Source organism: Stenella coeruleoalba (genome assembly GCF_951394435.1).
Source record: "Stenella coeruleoalba genome assembly, chromosome: 2".
NCBI lineage: Eukaryota > Metazoa > Chordata > Mammalia > Artiodactyla > Delphinidae > Stenella > Stenella coeruleoalba.
In genome coordinates this window covers 101,800,923-101,818,795 of record NC_137147.1, presented here as the reverse complement: position 1 = coordinate 101,818,795, position 17,873 = coordinate 101,800,923, and the positions used below count along the sequence as shown (strand labels likewise).

The following is a 17,873-nucleotide window of genomic DNA, read 5'->3' as shown; positions in this document are numbered from 1 at the left end:
CTCCAAATCACCCGTGCAGTCAAGGCCACCAGCCCTGCTTCCCGAGAGGAAACGGGGGCTCGGACACTGGCCCTCGGTCATGCTGGTGAGTGACACGTCGGGACCCAGACAGAGGGCCGCCTGTCGCCCTCTCCACCCAGCCCCTATGTTCCCAGCTTCCCCCTCATCCTTTCCAGTGTAAGAGAGCAAACAGACGGCGGGTTCTGTGGCACCGAGAAGGTGCACAGCTTGTCCGCTCCCCGCCGTGCCTGGGAAGATGCAGGTGGACGTTGACCACAGCTGGGGGGAGGCCCCTCTTCACCCCAGACCCAAGGTCATAGCAAGATGAACTGAACTTTCACGGATGCCAGGTCACCTGAGTCTCACAATTTCATACCCTCAACGCCGGGGTGAGCTCAAGGCAGCTCCTTCCGCTGGGGAAGCCACCCACGTTGCAGACCGGAAACCAGAGGCTTGAGTGAGCTGCCCAAGGGCACCCAGCTGGAAAGGTGGGAGCTGAACTTAAATTCAAGGCCGCTGATCCCGACCTGGCTCTGGTGGCAGCGGGAAGCCCCACGTGCTTGTCCCACGTGTATCTCAAATTTTGCCTAAAGCCAAACTCGTCATTTCTGGCCACTCCCCACACACATCACGCCTTGGCATGGGCCCTGCAGGTGGGGAGGCTAGGGGGCAGCCTACAAACAGCTTGTATTTCAGGAACCACCCAGGCCCGCTGTTGGCTCCCTTCCAGCCGCAATCACGGCAAACTCAGGCTCCTTGACTGCGACACAGCTGCCCCCTACTGTCCTCCTGACGTTTCACCCCACTGCAGAGGCTCCACCCCCCGGCCCCGAGTTCCATCAGAACCCATCCACCCCGACTGGCTCTGCTTACAGCCCCATCACACCGTCCTCACAGCCCAGCTGCTGCTGTCGCGAGTCCTCCACGGGCACCTGCTTCCTGGCCCCGGGGCTGTTCCTGGCTCTGGGACCTGGATCCCACGGCCTGGAGTGGCTAGGCCATTGGACACCTGACCAAGAGCTGGCAGGAAGAAAGGGCCTTTGCTGAGATCCGGGTGGGCTTGCCTTCCTGTCGTCTTCCTGTCTAGACGCCTGGGGCGAACTCTGTGCTGGCAGGAAGGCCACGCTGCCGAGCGCCTCTGCCTCCGCCTGCCTGTTCACTTCACGACCCTGTTGTGAACCCAAAATGACATTCCACGGATGCTGCAGGCCAACTCGTGCGCTTTACGGAGGCACGTTCTCTCCGATTTCTCCATTTAGGTAACTGAATAAAACCTCTACCCAAGACCAGGCGACCCAGAGTCCTTTTCCTGAAATGGTCACAAATGAAACATGGTTAAGATGCGGAGAGACTGACGCCGCTGGCAGAAGATGACTTTTATCACTGATTTGCTGTAATCACGACCTTGGGGAAACAGCCCTGTATTAAAGAGAAGTTTCTCCTGCTTGGTGTTTGTAACTTTTGTCCTGTAGGCTTATAATTTTGAGGGCTTGAGTGAACTCATAATTCCCCAGAAGGCATTAATGTAGAAAACACATTTTAAAAATGTTTAATTGTTGAGCTATTGCTGCAAATGATTGTTTCTCTTTTCTTGCACCATTTGGGCTCAAACATGCGGGGATGAGGGGTGATGAGACGGAGGGGGGAGGCGATGAGGTCTGGGGACGTGAGTGCATCTCTCTCCAAACGGAGAGGATCTCTCTGCCTCCTGTGTCACGAAGGATGGTGATGTTTCAAACACAGGTCCCAACGCAGCCCAGAGAGAATTGGGGAAGCTGCTGCATTTGCCTTAAAAACACAGCCGAGTGTAACAGGGTCCTACAGCACAGCACAGGGACCGATATTCAATATCTTGTAATAACCTACAATGGAAAATCATCTGAAAACAAAGTATATGCATATGTGTGTGTGTCTAACTGAATCACTGTGCTGCACAACCTAAACCTACCTGGGAAGAAGCGGGTGTTACAGCTATGAGGCGGCAACCGCGGGGATGCAGGTCCTGAAGGGCAACTTTCAGACCCACTCTGCGCTCCAGGCCAGTGTCAACCTTGTCAGGGTAGCCGCGTGGTGGGTCTACACTCGGCACCCATGGAGCCTCGACATCCCGCGACCTGAGGGCCCTCAGCACAAACAGCCACCCCGTGTGAGTCCTGGGGACCAGTGAGACCGGCCCCAGAGGCCCTACAGGGCGAGCACAGCACAGCCGCCTGGCACAGCTGGGCGACGGAGCTGGGTCTGTGTGGAGACGGGGTCTGCAGGGCTCCCTCCCACCCCCCACCCCTGGCACGTCCGTCCGTCGGGCAGGCGCAGAGGCAAGCGGCCACGGGGAACCTGCCCTCCTTCTTCCTGGGTCTCCCCCCACCCCCCACGGCTCCTTGGACTGGAGGTGATTTCCCCTCGGGACGTTCCTCTTCACCTCCTCTGCCTCTTTCTCCAAGTTGTCATCTCTTTTCTGCTGTCTCTCCTTTTCACTGTAACAGTGTGTCCCCAAGGAAGAGGGGACCTGGCCATCCCGACAAATCCTGTTGTCTACACGGCCAAGGGCAGCCTCTGCACTGACAAAGGTGGTCTTCCCGAGAGGAAGCCGGTGAGCTCCCCGCCGCCCTGCCACCTCGGTGCGGGTGGCCCTTGCCCCAGGAGCCCCCTGTCCTCTGCCAGCCCTCCAGGTCGCCTGCTTCCTCCTGCTTCCTGCCCACACTGTGTCCCCTGTGTCGCTCCCATCACCGGGGGCCACGTGCTGCCCCGTTTCCTCGACCAACCTGTAAAAGTGCCAGGGCCTAGGGGGAGGGCAGCCTGGGGTCTGAGGGAGGGTCTCTGCCCCCCTTGGGACCGTCTTCCCGGCTCCGAAGGGCTGCGCTTTCCTGCCCCTCGGCATCCTTGTCTGTACAGGGAACGTGAGTGGTGCCGCCTGCCAGGTTTCTGTGAGGCCCGGATGTGCTATTATACGTAAAGCGTGTAAAACAACACATGACACAGTAAACGTCTGATAAATACCAGCTCCTAGTGTCCCCATGGATCATCGCCGGCACCACCAGCGTCAGTCGTGGCTGCAGAATAATGAGGTAACTGGGGAAGCTTGGCTTACGGCCTCTGCTTGATCGATCAACAGTCATGTTAACTAAGACGCCAAACACAGTATCGGGAACATACAGGCTTAAATACGTATTTAACTCTTCTAACTTAAATTGTACCAAACTTCTTTTAGTAGGAATTCAGATGGTGGGGGCCACTGTATAAATGTATACGGTACATTATATCCATCCTGTTTAAGTGCACGTTTATAAGTGTGAGTCGTATACGTTGAGTGTACATTGTACAAATTGTATCATATAAATTAGACTGTGTAGACATTGTGTGCACACTGTGTGAATTGTAACGTATAAATTATATTACGTAGACATTGAGTGTACATTGTACAAATTGTATAAGTTGTGTATACATTGTGTACACACTGTACAAATTGTATTACATAAATTATGTTATGTAGACATTGTGTGTACATTTTATAAGTTTCATCATATAAATTACATTGTGCAGACATTGTGTGTATATTGTATAAATTACCTCCTATATATTATATTGTGTAGACATTGTGTGTACATTGTATAAACTGTATCATATAAATTGTACTGTGTATATATTGTACACACACGATACACATTGTATCGTATAAATTATATTGTGTGGACATTGTGTCAGTGCGTAAGTGTATTGCTAGCATCTACAGTGCCTTCCACACCCTCGCTGCAGAGGGATTTTTGGAAACTCCTCCGTGTGTGGCAGCCGTGAGGAGACCCATCTCTCCCATTTGGCCGTCAGTGCCTCTACCGAGGAGACGACGTGCGGAAGGTCAGGGCTGGCTGGACGGGCGGGTGGGTGTCTTCCTTCTGTAAAAGGCTGCTTTTCCCTCCTCGTGGACCACAAGAGGGTGTGTGTGGCCACACAACACAGACGGAGCTGAGGTGCTGAAAGGAAGAAGGCTGCCTGGATAATCAGGGGCTCGCCTTGGGCAGGGGGCAGAGTGGCCATGGCCGAGCAGAACAGTTACAGGGAGGTGGACAGGCTGCCGGGACCTGGGCACCTGGGCACCCCGGCATGAGAGAGTTAGACCTGGAGCTGGAGTCCCGAGCCTTGCTGCAGGGGTGGGACACCCCAGGGCCTGCTGGTGGGAAGTAACAACTTCCCCTGGACCTACTGCACCCTGGGCACTGGGGTCCAGGCCGGGTCAGCTTACACAGGCCCTGCCAGCGTCTGCCCCAGGTACTTATCTGAGCCAGGAGGGCCCCTATATGGGATTAGTGACCTTATGATGGAGACTCCAGAGAGCCCCCGCCCCTTCCTCCAGGTGAGGACACAGCGAGAAGACGCGTCTGTGAACCAGGAAGCAGGCTCTCACCAGACACAGAATCTGTGGTCACTTTGATCTTGGATGTCCAGCCTCCAGAACCATGAGGAATCAATGTCTGATGTTTATTAACCACCCAGTCTGTGGGATTCTGTTACAACAGCCTGACTGGACTAAGACAGAGATATACTTTTATAAAAATCCTGAATTGCTACATTTCAACTTCGTGCACATTGAAAGTAAAACATGAATATTACAGTTTCTGTGTTTCCCCACAAATTCAGCAGAAATCCTCACAGGCAAGTGGCCACCCTCCACCCTGGCTCTCACCAACCACAACCTCTCCACGCTGCCTGCATGGATTTCCACCTGTTCTTTATAACCAGAGTCACCAAAATTAGCCTGGTGTTCAGATCACCTGTCCAGTGATTTCCAAGGGAAGAGACACATTCGATTCCCTGACGCCCGGGCTTTTGGGGCAACATGGTGGTGAGGGTGCACATCCAGGTGGAAAAGGGGGAGGACAGGGAAGGTAGGTGGGTTCTGTACACCACCCCACCCCCAGGCCCCCGGCACCTTCTGCCAAAGCCTGCAGGGCTCAGGGGAGGTCCCCAGAGACCAGGTGTGTTGCTCTGTCTAGAGAAGCACAGGAGCCCAGCTCCTCAGCTTGGGGTCTTTGTGGCCAGAGTCGCTCTAAGTCGGGGTCTGCTGTGCTGGTGGGTCTCAGGATGTGGTGGGGTCCCGTCCTAATCCCAACCCCCCAGGGAAACAGAAGGTAAACACCCAAGACAGTGTGGCCATGAGGAACGCCTTGCTGAGGCAGAAAGAAATCAGCCTTTTTCAGGAAAATAATTAGGACCCAGGACTGTCCCCTTCTGCTTGTAGAACCTGTAAAGCTGCAGCTGTCCTTCGGAGGTCATTCTGGAATTGCCAGGGCTGGACATGCGGCCGGGGCTGAGCCGACCCAAGCGTCTGGGAGAGTGAGGCCCCCGGGCTCGTGAGGGGGACCCTGCAGGCATCTGCTGCAATTTCAGGGTGTCCTTAGGTAGAACATCTCGGACAGTGTTAAACCGTCTCAAAGCCAAGTAGGTGTGATTTCCACACTGTTTGTAATCCAAGCCCATTTAAAATCTGGGGACAGCTCCAACGCTAATTTGTGGCATCAATATTAACAGTTCTGTGTTACAGCAGTTAAGGTGCTGCCTCTGTTGAAGGAGACAGACTGGCAGGACTGTGAAATTACAAAAACAACCTGTGAAGTGTCCGGGGCGGCGGGGGTCACGCTGGCTTTTGGGAGAAGGACAGCAGGTCTGTTTGTGTCCCAAAGTGCAGCTGTTGAGTACGAGGTGACAGTCAGGCCCCTGGTCTAATTCTGAAGCTAATTCTGGGGGAAGATTCCATGAAATGGACTGCGTACGGGAGCTCTGATCCAAGTTTGCTATAAAATGCTGAACTCTGAAAGCACTGTTCATTTCCATTATGTTATATGTCCCCATGGTTCCCCCCTCCCAGCAGTGAGAGCTGTACCACCAGGGAACAGAGTAGGTGCGGGTTAAGTGTGCCGAGTGCCTGACAAATGGCCAGGACAGGCCTGGGGCGTCCGCTCCCTAGAAGGACCTGCAAAGGGCTTGAGAAGCAAGCAGGCTTCATGGTTAGTTTTAAAGGCATCCCCCTCTTACTCTCAGGGAGAAAGTGCTTCAGTTGTTTTGACAAAATCTTTGAGACACTGTTAGTTCCACTGCAGCCTGACATGGAAATTAAAAACAAAACAAAACAAACAAACAAAGGGAATCACTGCGGGTGAAGAGAGACTCAGGAACAAGATAATAAACCTGGTAGTTTTCAAACAAGGGGCGACCTGTCACCACCTCTCCCCCTTCCTGCATCACCGAAATTTTTAGTCACTTTCTTTCTTCTCTCATCACGTGGGAGCTCTTCTGTTTCCACGGAGCCAAAATGCTGAGAGATAAGCCTTTCTGGTTGAATTTAACGCTGTTATTAACTCTTTTCTAGGGGTGGGAAGTGAAGACCACAGAGATCTAGATTTTGTGACTTTACTTTTGTTTTTTTTTATAACAAGGATGTTCCAGGTAATGAGCATTTATATTCTGACACGGTCTCGTTATTGCTTCCAAGTTTCCCGTGAACCTAAAGGAAATCTGAGGGCTGGCTCTCCCACCAACCCCTGGGCTCTTCTTTCACCATGTCAGCTGGTGTTTGCAGAGCGCCCATTCGCTTGGGCCTGCGCCGTTAGAGAATTTAATAAAGTCGTGTTCTCATCACTCTGGCAAAGAGACCTGAAGTCAGAGCTCATGAAATTGAAGGAACGAATCAGCCTGGTTCTGAGAAAACCCCCAGGTTGAGGAAATGGTGGAAATCTGATACCGCAGAAATCGAAGCCTGTGATTTTAATCTTTATCGAGAATGTTATTCTTCAGAACTGTTTTAGAATGGAGGCTGAAACTTTACCTCAACCTGGCCGAGCAGACACCTCACTTGTCCACAGAAGGTGATGTCCGGGCGCTGAGGGTGGTGGTCCTTGGGGGTCTGACCCGAGGGACGTCTGGGGGGCTATGTTGTTCAGAGCTGTCCTCACAACGGGGTGAGCGTCCGACCCACCAAGCTGGCCCTGCCGTGACCTGCTCTGCGGCTGAGGCCGAACAGCCCAGGGCCCCCGACAGAGCAGGTCCTGACCCACCTGCGTGGGGATCAGCACGGCAGGGGCCTGGTCCTGGATTTCCGGCAGCCGGGCCCAGAGTGGTGTTTTACACACGCTCCCCACACGACCGACACCTTAGAAGTTTTTTGTTCATTTTTCGTCACTTAAACAGGGGAGCTCCCCCAGGGACGGTTCTGACACCTCACTCAGAGGAGACTGAGCCTTTGGTTCAAAGCCCTGAGCAGAGGCGCCAGCTCTTCATTTGCTTCTGCAGCGGCAGAAGCTGGCGAGCGAGCCTTAGAAGCAGACCCCTGGTGTGTCCTGCACACCAAGCCCGCCCTGTGGGGCAGAACCCAGACTTCGGGCAGAGAGCATTAAATACTGAGCTTGAGACCCGAGGTCCAGAAGCTGTGTCGCTCCAGCGGTGACCGCTGCTGCCACCCCCCGCCTCTCCCCCCACCCCACCCGGACTTGGGCAGGGTCCCTCACAGCTCAGTGGTGGGAGCTGCCCTTCCTGGGGGTGTGGACGGCGGTTCTGGGGGCCCTGCCAGGGCTGGGGGGCCTGGCTTGTCTCCTGGCACAGGTGCTGATGGTGCAGTTAGACAGGTAACAGAGGTCGTGCCTCTGGCCACCAGGACCTGCGTGAGCAGGAAGCACGCGGTGCGGATGGCGCGGGGCAGAGGAGGAAAGCAGAGCAGCGTTTACAGGGACGCCTGGAATCTTTCTTTTGAAGCTCAGTCCCTGAACCCAGACCATGTCCGAGGTGGGATTCGAATTTAATAAAGCCACAGAGGGCGCCTGGTCCTGAGCGCCCGGCATGTGTGCCCCACCGCCCTGCTGCAGGGGCGAGGGGAGCAGGTAATGAGCCTCCAGGACGGGGCGGGTGTGATGGACGGGCTGCGGCCTTCCCGCTGCTCCGCTCTCTCCATCATCCAGTCTGGGTGTTAGCGGACTGTCAGGGAAAAATAATTCAGTGGCTGTGGCTTTAACTGATGTGCTGCATTCTGGGGTCAAATGACTGTTACAAAGTAGTGGTGCCGCCTGGTTCCTGCATCATGAGAGCTCAGGGTTGACAACATGAAAGGAAAAGGCATCACGGCCGGAACTCACTGACATCATTCAACTCATGGGGGTTGGGGTAGGGGGGGCAGTGGGAGCTGGAGGAAGGACACTTCTTGCTAAACAGCATCGGGCAGAGGAGGAGGGGGTGCCCACAGCCCGTGGGGAGGGGGGCCTTCCAGGGACGGTGGCGGGAGGACACGGGCCAAGGGCAGCCTGGGGTCATCCAGGCCGCGGGGGGCAAAGGGGCTTCCTTGGGAGCTGTTGGTGGGTTTGAGCTACCGACGGTGGTTGGTGGGTGGAGACGCCAGGCAGGAAGGAGGAGGAGAAGAAAAGAGGAGGAGTAAGGAAGGGACAGCAGGGCTGCAGTGTTTCTGGCAGGGACTCATGTCAACGCCACACGCCCGCTTTTACCTGGATTGTGTATTATCTGAGGGTGGGTCGAAAGGCAAGACGCATGGAGGTTATGGGCTACCCCCCTCCAACCCGCTCCTGGATGGTGCAGTAAATATTTGAAAATAAATGAATGATTTGGGGGCAGAGGTAGCAGGAGAAACAGCTGCCCCCCTCATGGGGTTCCCTGTTCAACGGAACCTTCACGCGGCCAAGCTGTGGGGACCAGACCAACTGGTCTGCTGTGCCTGTTTGTGCTCTGCACCTGCCAGAGTCAAATAAATGTTTGTTGGATGGATGTATGGGTGGACGGATGGATGGACGGATGGATGGACGGATGGGTGGATGGATGGGTGGATGGACGGATGGGTGGATGGATGGACGGATGGGTGGATGGACGGATGGGTGGATGGAGGGGTGGACGGATGGATGGATGGACAGATGGATGGACAGATGGATGGATGGAAGGATGGATGGATGGATGGACGGGTGGATGCTTGCTCCTGGTCGTGATTCAACATAGGGTTCTGTCCTAGTGCATTTGTTTGGTTCACTGTCCAGAACCCCTCCAGTTGCCTCAATCTAGGTGGTGCCCTGCCTTCTCTAGTGGACACGTGAACTCCTGAGGCAAATAGTGGATTCTGCCCGAGGTGCTGTGAGGTAAAGGTGCCCTGATCTGAGCAATGACTTACAGTGCTGAGTTCTGACTGTGGATCCTGAGCTGGGCTAAAGGCCTTTAACTGTAAAACCTTTCTCTCCTTCACTGATGCCAAAAGTGAAAGAGAATAACTTCCTGTAGCTAATACATTAGAGATGCCCACAAGTAGTTCTCAAAATGGTAAGAAAAAAGATAATTTGCATAAATAAGCAGTTACAAGAATAGGAAGGAAGAGCTTGCAAAGTGGTACAAGAACACTTCCCGACACAAGGATGGTGCACGAAATACTTCCTGAGTGAGGGAGGTGAGCTCTGTGAGAAGCACGCGTGTTCTCTGGTGTGACGAGGCCTGGAGGTGGCATGAGGCAAGGCCCAGCCCGGAGCTCCTCCCTCCGCCTGGCCCGCGGCTCAGGCAGCGTCCTCCAGCCTCCGGAGCCAGAAACTCAGCCCAAACCAGCACCGAGCTCGCGTTCCCACGGCAGGCTTCCTCGGCCCAGCCGCAGATAGTCACTGAGGGGCCTTCCTGCCCCTCAGTCCTCTCTGGGGTCAGGAACCCTGCCACCCCAAACCCCTGCTGCCCCCACTGCCCCCTGCACAGCCAGTGTCACCATCACCAAGGTGACCAGCTGCCCAGCTCTCCCTTCCCTCTGCTAAGTCGGGACCAACAGTTTTTCCATTCACACGCTTCCAGGCTCTCTCTCCCCAGAGTCGGCACACGGCTCCGACGCCGCAGCGGGAGAGGCAGCACCTGGCTTGTCTGGGAGAGAGCAGGGGGTCCTCCTGCTGCCCCGTCCCCGCTCCCGGGCACCCCCGCACCCCGAGGACGCCGCCCGCTGGCAGCTACCGGAGAGCTCTCACCTGAGGCAGGAGGTGACTTTTACTCCTGCTGGGGACGCGGCCGGGCAGCTGGATGTCGAAGAGGGCCTGCAGGGCGGCCTGGGCTGCCTGGCCCTTGGCCAGCTTCTTGCTGCGTCCTGAGCCTTCGAACGTCCTCCCGTCCACGCTCACGGCCATGACGAAGCTCTGGGCACGCCTCTTCTCGGGCTCCGAGAGGCACACGTAGCGCAGGCCCGAGCGCAGCTCGTTCAGCAGCACCACTGGGTTCCTCGCGCCTGGAGCCGCGGGGCCCCCCAAGTCCAGGTCCAGGTCCAGTGGGCGGCCCAGTAGCCGGCCCCGCCGGCAGGCCGTGGACAGGCGGTCGGGGGCGGCAGGGCGGCGGCCCGGGAAGCCCTCGCTGGGGGCTGTGGGCTCGAACCGCTGGAACAGGGAGTCGGGGAAGTCGGCCTGGTCGGAGGTGAAGTCCGGGGCTGTGCCGCCTGGGGCCGGGTGGGCCTGGCAGGCGTTGGGGAGCTGCACGAAGGACCGGAGGGCCAGCTCGGCCGCCCGCATCTTGGCCTTCTTCTTGGTGGGCCCGGTGCCCTCGAAGGTGAGCCCGTTCACATCCACGGCCACGGCGAAGACGGGCGCGTGCACCGGGCCGGTCTGCGACACCGTGCGGAACTGCAGGCCCGGCCGCAGCTCGTGCAGCTGCACCAGCGCGTTCTTGGGTGCCACAGACCACGAGAGCCTCCTCCAGAGGAGCCGCAGCTGGCACAGGTGGCCGCCGTTGCCCTCCTCCAGTGGCCGCTTCCTCTTCAGGCTGGGTGCGCCCCCTCGGGCCCTGTCCCCGGAGGGTGGCAGCCTGGCCTCCAGGTTGCTCACGTTGCGGTTTTCCTTCACATCGGCGCTGCTGGTACCTGGAGGTGAGAACAGACAGCGTGACCCGTGGCTGTGGCCCGACCGAGGGCGTCGTTGCAGGTGACCCCCTGCAACACTCAGCCTCCGGACACCAGTCGGCCTGGCACCCTCTGGAGGCCATGGGGAGACCACATGGGCAGCACCTTGGATCACAGGCCCGCAGAACTGACCACACCCCTGCAGGTGGGGGTTAGGGCCCAGAGGAGGGGACCCTGCCTCGTGAGGTGCCCGGAGTGGACCGAGTGGGGTGGATGCAGGCGGGGAGTGTGTTCCCACTCAGGGCCATTCCCAGCTGCTCTCTGAGTGCTGCCGGGTCCCTGCACAGGCCCCCAGACCCCCTAAATCAAGGGAACACGTGGCCTCTCTCTCCATCGGGTTTGGACGACGCGGAGGTCAGGGAGGCCTTGCCCTCGGGGTGGAACGCGAGGGAATCGTGTGCTCACACCCTGGACGCTGGGTGACACTTAGGCTTAGTGAACTAGATCTAGATGCCTCTACGTAGATGAAGCTCTAAAATATAATGTTAGATGATAAAAGCAACTTGTAAAATCATACACAGAGGCTATGGTTAATAAGTTACAAGAACACAGAGGTTACACAGCATTCATGCCTCCACACAGGTGGTAAAGCTCAGACACGTCCCAACTCCCTTGGGACACAGGGAGGAACAGAGGCTCAGAGGGTGGCTTCGTTTGTATCTGTGAGGTTTTCTGTCTTTTGCACAAAAAGGTATGAAGCAAATTTAGCAAAGTCATCATTTGCTAACTGGATGTGAGGAAGGCGGGTAATGACAATTTAGTTTTCTGGTCTGGCCCTCTTGGACCACCCTCCTCCGACACAGCTGTTCCATTTGGGGAACCTCAGCCATGGGTCCCCACATGGCCACAGACGTGCGTCCCGCTGCCCTGGTCGACGTGCTTCTGGAACGCCCGACCCTTGGGTTTCCCGAGAGGCTCTGAGGATGACAGGGCTGGGCGGTGGGTTACCCTTCCCTGACCTCACTCACACCTTCACTCTGGCCCCTCACTCCTAAAATGCACTCCGGGGTGGGTTATGGCCCTGTTTTCTAGGAGAGGAAACTGAGGCCCCACGCGGTGAAACAGCTGTCCAGGGACACACCGTCGGTTAATGGGGGAGGTGTGACTGCATCCAGGCACGTCTGCTGTGGCTGGGAAGACGATTTTACGGCAACTCGGTCACTTTCTTGTCCGTTTCACAGACTAGGAGCTGGGGAGAGGAGGATGCCGAGGGGAACTCTGCTGACAGCGTGGACGGACGCGGGAGGAAGCGGCCAGGCTTGGGGCCACGCAGGACCCTGATGCCCGCAGATTTCTCCGTAGGAACTCATTCAGCAAGTGGAAACCCGAGGGGGTTTTACTGCCAGCCCACAGCGCGTAGGCAGACTTTGGGCGTGTCTCCCTCACCCCAACCCGAGAGCCGGAACAGGAAGACGCGCTGGGTCAGTGACCTGGTCCCGACGGTGCAGCTGCTGGGTGGTCACCACGAGAGAAGGACCATCTCACAGGCACGCAGCGCAGGCTGAAGACCGGCGCCCTAGAGAGGCGTCCTGGCTCCAGCTCGGGGCCAGCCCTCCTCAACCACGTCGTCCCCAGCAGGTGTGCCCCACAGAAGGCGTCAGGCTCCGACTTCAGAGCTCTGTTTGCTGCAACCTCAGCTGCTCTGAGTTGCGAGGTGGGCTATCGGCATTCCTCCAGCAGTTTGCTTCTGTACAACAGTTGGTTTGCAGACGTCGTTTTGTTCAAAGGGGTGAACCTGAGCGTTTTATAAGTTAGAGGTGGGCAACATTTGTGTACAGTCTATTTCAGTAGAAATAATTACCTTCCAAGCATCAACACTGAGTCTCAGCCTCTTTTTGTGGTCATTGTGCATATTGGGTGCACACACAGCAAGGAGTTCTGCCATTTGGGGTATTTCTGGCCAAGGAGTGGTAGATGGGAATAACCACGCAGTTTCCCAAACCGAAGGTAAAGGTGGAAAAAAAAATAACCCAATCCAAGAAGCCCACAGCAGATTGCCCAGAAACTCACTGGGAGCTCTCTAATTTCTCACTGATTTCCCACGATGTGGGGCTTGAGCGTGGCTGTGAGTGTGACTAAAGTGGCTGGCATGTCAGATGCCCTCTGAGCCTTCTGAGGGGAAGGTTTATCTTGGAGGAGCAGCCCGGCAGACCCAGGTTCCCCTCCACTTGCACTGAAACTGCTTCCGCACTCTTCTCTTCGACATCCTAGGACTGCTATCCTTAAAGTGAGCCACGGAGATCTGAGCGCGGGTGAAGACCCCTTCCTCAATGATCAGTAATTAATGAAAGCTGATGGGAGTGCAGACTTCTGGGCTCCATCCTGATATGCTCTCTGGGGGTGATATCACATGCTGGTTTTTGCAAACGAGCAGATTAGGGGCTCTGCTCCCCCAACATGGCCCAGATGCTCCATTTAACTGGCCTCCTGAGTTTGCATGAGGTCAGGGAAGCTGCAGGGTGGGCGGTGGTCACTCCACGGCTCTGGGGTCAAGCAGGTGAGAGGTCACAGTCTCCCCCGACCTTGGTGTGTATGACCTTGGGCAGTCCCTCCACCTGCCTGAACTCCATTTTCTTAAGATGATAAATGTGGGTTTTGGTAGCACGTGCCTTAGGGCTTATTATGAGGTTGAGCTAGAGGACACCCGTAAAGGACTTAGCAAAACCCCTGACACTGAGGAGAGTCAACTGCACTTTTGAAAAGAGCGGGAAAAAGGGAGGCAGACACTTCTAAGCTGCATCTTGTCAAGGTCCAACTTCCCTGCTTATTTCATGAGTTGGGCTTCCAGGACCCCCAGAAAGAAGGGCTGGAGACACACGGGCTCTCGTGAGGCAGTCTCGGGCCGAGGAGGGGTGGCGACGGGGGGACCCTGCCTTGCTGGTCTGGTGCGGCTGAGGTTTGCCAGCCCCTTTGCCAGGTCCCTGCCAGGTCCATGCGATCCTCTTACAGAACTGTAGCTCTGATCCCACAAGTTCACGTTTCCTTCTTCGGCAGCCCCCTCCCCGACCCAGGAAATGATTCTCATTTTCTCCTCCATTGAGTTGAGAGGTTTCACACACCCGGCGTCAGAGAGAATAACCCAGAGGTGGACAGTCTAGAGGCTGAGAAGTTTCGCTCCCGGAAGACTGGGGAAGCTGCCCCCCACCTGCTTGCTCAGGTCTGGGCATTGCAGGACCCACGCATCTCCCCAGCCCAGGGCTCTGCTCCTCAGCCCGTGGCCGAATGCCGGGCTCTCCCTGAGGTGGGGACAGGGCAGGGCCTAGTCTCCGCCTGCCCTCCTGGCCTGGCTGCTCCCTGGGCCCCCCTGGGGCAGGTGGCCGACCTTAACCCTTTATCTGGGCACGCCGGGGGCACCCTGGGCCGATCTGGTGTCTGCACAGGACATGCAAAAGGGAAGTGGACACCTAGCCTCCCACGGCAGCCAGCACGACAGATGGCCCTTCTCATGCACACGTGGGCAAAGGTCACGCTGATCCCACATCGTCGGGAGCCCGTTCTTGCAGGGGACGCTTTTCCCCAGCTCTCCAGGGGTGGGTTTTGTCCTGTCACCTGCGGAGGCCCCGCCGACTCCAGAAGGCGTTTGCACCAGGTGGTCCATCCCTAGAGGCGGGAGGGAAAAGTGTGGGCAGGACTCCGGGTGCTGGCGGCTGAGCGGTGCACGAACAACCGGCCACACGGGACTTTTCCAGGATGAGTGGAGACAATGAACAAAAACTTTCAGTGCCATCTGTGAACGTTGCAGGCTCCAGATCGAGTGCTTTGCGTTACAGTGACTGATCGTGACCACTGAAGAGGGAACAGCTGCCGTCGCCTTTTTAAGTCCTAGGGAAGAGTGGCGGCCCAGCTGCTGGGGTGTTCCCAGGGTTCTGGGTGCAGGAGTTGGTCAGAGAATGTTTACTGTGTGATAAAAGCAATCTGATTCTGAGAATGTGTGTGTTGTACACTGGAGGCAGTTCCAGTGGACAGTTCATACGAGGGTATAAGAATTAGTGGGTCCTTTAATCCCACTCTGGAATTCAGTCCCCAAATAACTGTTATTTTCGCCAGTCGTAGCTCAGGGGCTCATACACGTCAGAGCCGGGAGTAGCTCTGCAGGAAACCTACCCCCCATCGTGTGTGAAGTGTCGGCCTGGGGAAGCACATATTAAAAGTCAGCAGTGGATTGAAGTCCCCTTAATGGCTCACCTGCCCCCCCCTGCCGCACCCCGGCCCCTCTATTTCTGTCTGTCTCTGTCCATCTGTCTCTCTGTACAAGCACAGGGCAGGGCCCTCAGCCTTGCAGGGGGGGAGCAGGAGGTGTGAGGGGTCTGGGGCCCACTGTGCCCCACCTGGGGCTCACACCACAGTCCCCCCAGAAAACGTCTGACTTGGACGCCACGTGCCTTCCCTCAAGGCAGCCTCGGAGGCCACGTGTCGTGTGTCCCCGCGGGTGGTTGCGGCCTTGACCCTGGGAACTCTCCTGCCCTCGCCGAACCCGACAAGACATCCATGACCACACGTGTCGAAGGTCCGTGTGGGCAGCCTCAGATTTCCAGACAGTCACACGTGTCCTTCCGTTGCGGAAATCAGGAAGAAAAGAGGCAAATAACCTCAAACGACATGAGCTAAACACCACCCGCAGCAGTAGTAGAACCATCGCTGGCAAAGTGAAGACCGCCAGGCACAGAGGGGAGCGTCCGAGTCAGAGACACGGGAGGAAAAGGTGAAACGGAATTATTTCCCTCTGCTTCTGTCACAGCGACCCTCTCCTGATTCCCGGGAGCACCCACCCTGCTCGACAGAAAGCGTCAGCACAGGCAGTGCTACAGTCAAAGGTCCAACGCGTGCAAGAAGCGCATTTTGTGGGGAAAGAGCAGACTTTTATGTTGGTCTGGTAGTGGCTGGGCTTTCACTTTCCAGGTGAGAGACATTCTTCCAAGTCAAGGTGGGCTTCCCGCTGCCATTGCTTGGACATGGACGGGCCACGCAGGGGCCAGTCCTCGGCTGTCGCCTCCAGGTGGCCAGGCCCCGGGTGAGTGCAGGTGCCTGTGTGTCACCAGCTGCGTCTCCTTCCTCGACGCCCCCTCAGGGCCAGCATTTGTCTGGTCATCACGCTGCCAGACTTCCCGGCACCACGTCTGTAGGTAGGAGATACAGAGAACCGGCCATCGGATCCGCCACGTCCAGATCGGATGGGCCTGGCTGGCGGGATCGAGCCCAGGGCCTGGAGTCTCCACTGGCGCAGGAAGGAGGGTCCGAGGTGGTGCTCAGGGGATGGCTGTGGGAGCTGCGGCCACGCGGGCTTCGGGACTCCTGGTCCTGGCCTTGTGGTCGGGCGCAGACCTGACCCTGACAGCTCCTGGGTCAGGCTCGGCAGCAGACAGGAGACGCCTCTCTCCCAGGTGGGCCCCACGCGTCCTGGAAGGACCAGGCCAGTGGGGCAGGCGGGTCTCCCTCCCTCCCTCCAGGCCCCAGTGCTGTTCTGTGGGCCTGACAGGGAGTGGGCTTCTCGGCCCCTCCTCATGTGACCCAGTCAATCACGCCCTTGAGTCAGTGGTGGGCACGGAGGGGATGGGCTATGGGCTGGGGCAGTGACTGGCTCCTTTTCCGCGTTCAAGGAAGATCGCATTCAGAGTTGCCCTCCTGGACAAGAAGAATGAAAAACCTGCATCTTCCCGTAGACTCAGCCGAAACCCACCCTGAGGATGGCTGGTCTGCGCACAGACTCACAGGCACCATCCTCTTGCAGGCTGAGCCTCTGACGGCCCGACCCCGACCTAGCTCCACCCCTCACACCGGGGCTCAGGCTCCAGCGCCACGCAGAGATGAATGCGGACCGAGGACGTGAGGCTGCAGGGGGTGAACCCGGTGGTCCTGAGAGGTGAGGCCTCACAGGGAGGGGCAGGGCCTTCACTTCAACCAAACACAGGCGCCCACCCTCAGGGTCTGAAGATAAAACAGGAGACTTCCAGGAGGAATCACCCTGGCTTCTGTCACCTCCCTTCCTCCCTGATGTGTATACACACCGCACATGCACACACCACACACACACCCCTTCCCCGACGTCCGCGGCGTCTGGACGCACGTTAATAGCACTGCACTGGCAACGCTCGTGAGAGGTATTACGACAAGTGCATTCATTTGGAGGTTTACCTTTGAACAACGTATGAAAACAGGGTCTTCAATAACAGCACATATTACAAAGGGGGATGACTAATCCGCTGATAGAAAATAAGGTTTTCCAAGCATTTCAAAGGCACTTTAACATGTAATAAACAATTAAAACTCATTCTCATCGCTAAGTGTCTACCTCTCAGCTGCGAGCTGAGTTAGGGGAAGTGCCTTAATTACTAGCGTCAGCCAACCTGATCCACGTTTCCTGTTTCTCCAGGTCTTTGCCTAAAACAGCCTCGTGCATCCTCCTCCTACTTTCCATCCTCAACTCTATCACCAGGCCACCCTCCCTGCCCCTCACACGGGCACTGATGCCCCGAGGGATGGATTCACTGCCCAAGGCTGTGGAGCTGGAGCTCGGTGTTGCAGCCATCAGGCTCCCCTGCCCTTGGATGGGGAGAGAGGGCTCCTACGGGGAGACTAGACTCAGCCAGGGTCCCAGCAGCTCGAGCAGGAAAGGGGATGAAACAGAGTAAGATCTTCTTCCTCAAGGCATCTATTCCACGTGCTTATCAAATAGCTTTGTCCACACATCCAGGTCAGCTTGGGGGCACGTGTGTATTTTTATATGTATAAGTAAATGTGTGTGTGTGTGTGTGTGTGTGTGTGTGGGTGTGTACATGCGGCACACCTCAGAGATATGGTGGGTTCAGTTCCAGGCCACTGCAATAAAGCGAATGACATGGATTTCCGGTTTCCCAGTGCATAAACGTTATGTTTACACTCGACTGCAGTCTATTAAGTGTGCAGTGGCATTACTTCTGACAAAACTATGTACCGATAGACTTGCTTGATGTGGGGTGGCCCCAGACCTTCAATTTGTAAGAAG

At 56.6% G+C, this 17,873-nt stretch overlaps 1 protein-coding gene across 1 annotated transcript in view; it reads right to left on the bottom strand.

The window, feature by feature from the left end:
- ADARB2 (adenosine deaminase RNA specific B2 (inactive)) overlaps positions 1-17,873 on the bottom strand; it is a gene marked incomplete at its 3' end in the record, with an annotated part of 507,602 nt that overhangs the window by 85,735 nt on the left and 403,994 nt on the right. Inside the window, exon 7 of the mRNA XM_079912623.1 lies at positions 9,975-10,852. Within this exon, the coding sequence (XP_079768749.1) occupies positions 9,975-10,852 (878 nt within the window). The remainder of the gene's footprint in view (positions 1-9,974; positions 10,853-17,873) is intronic.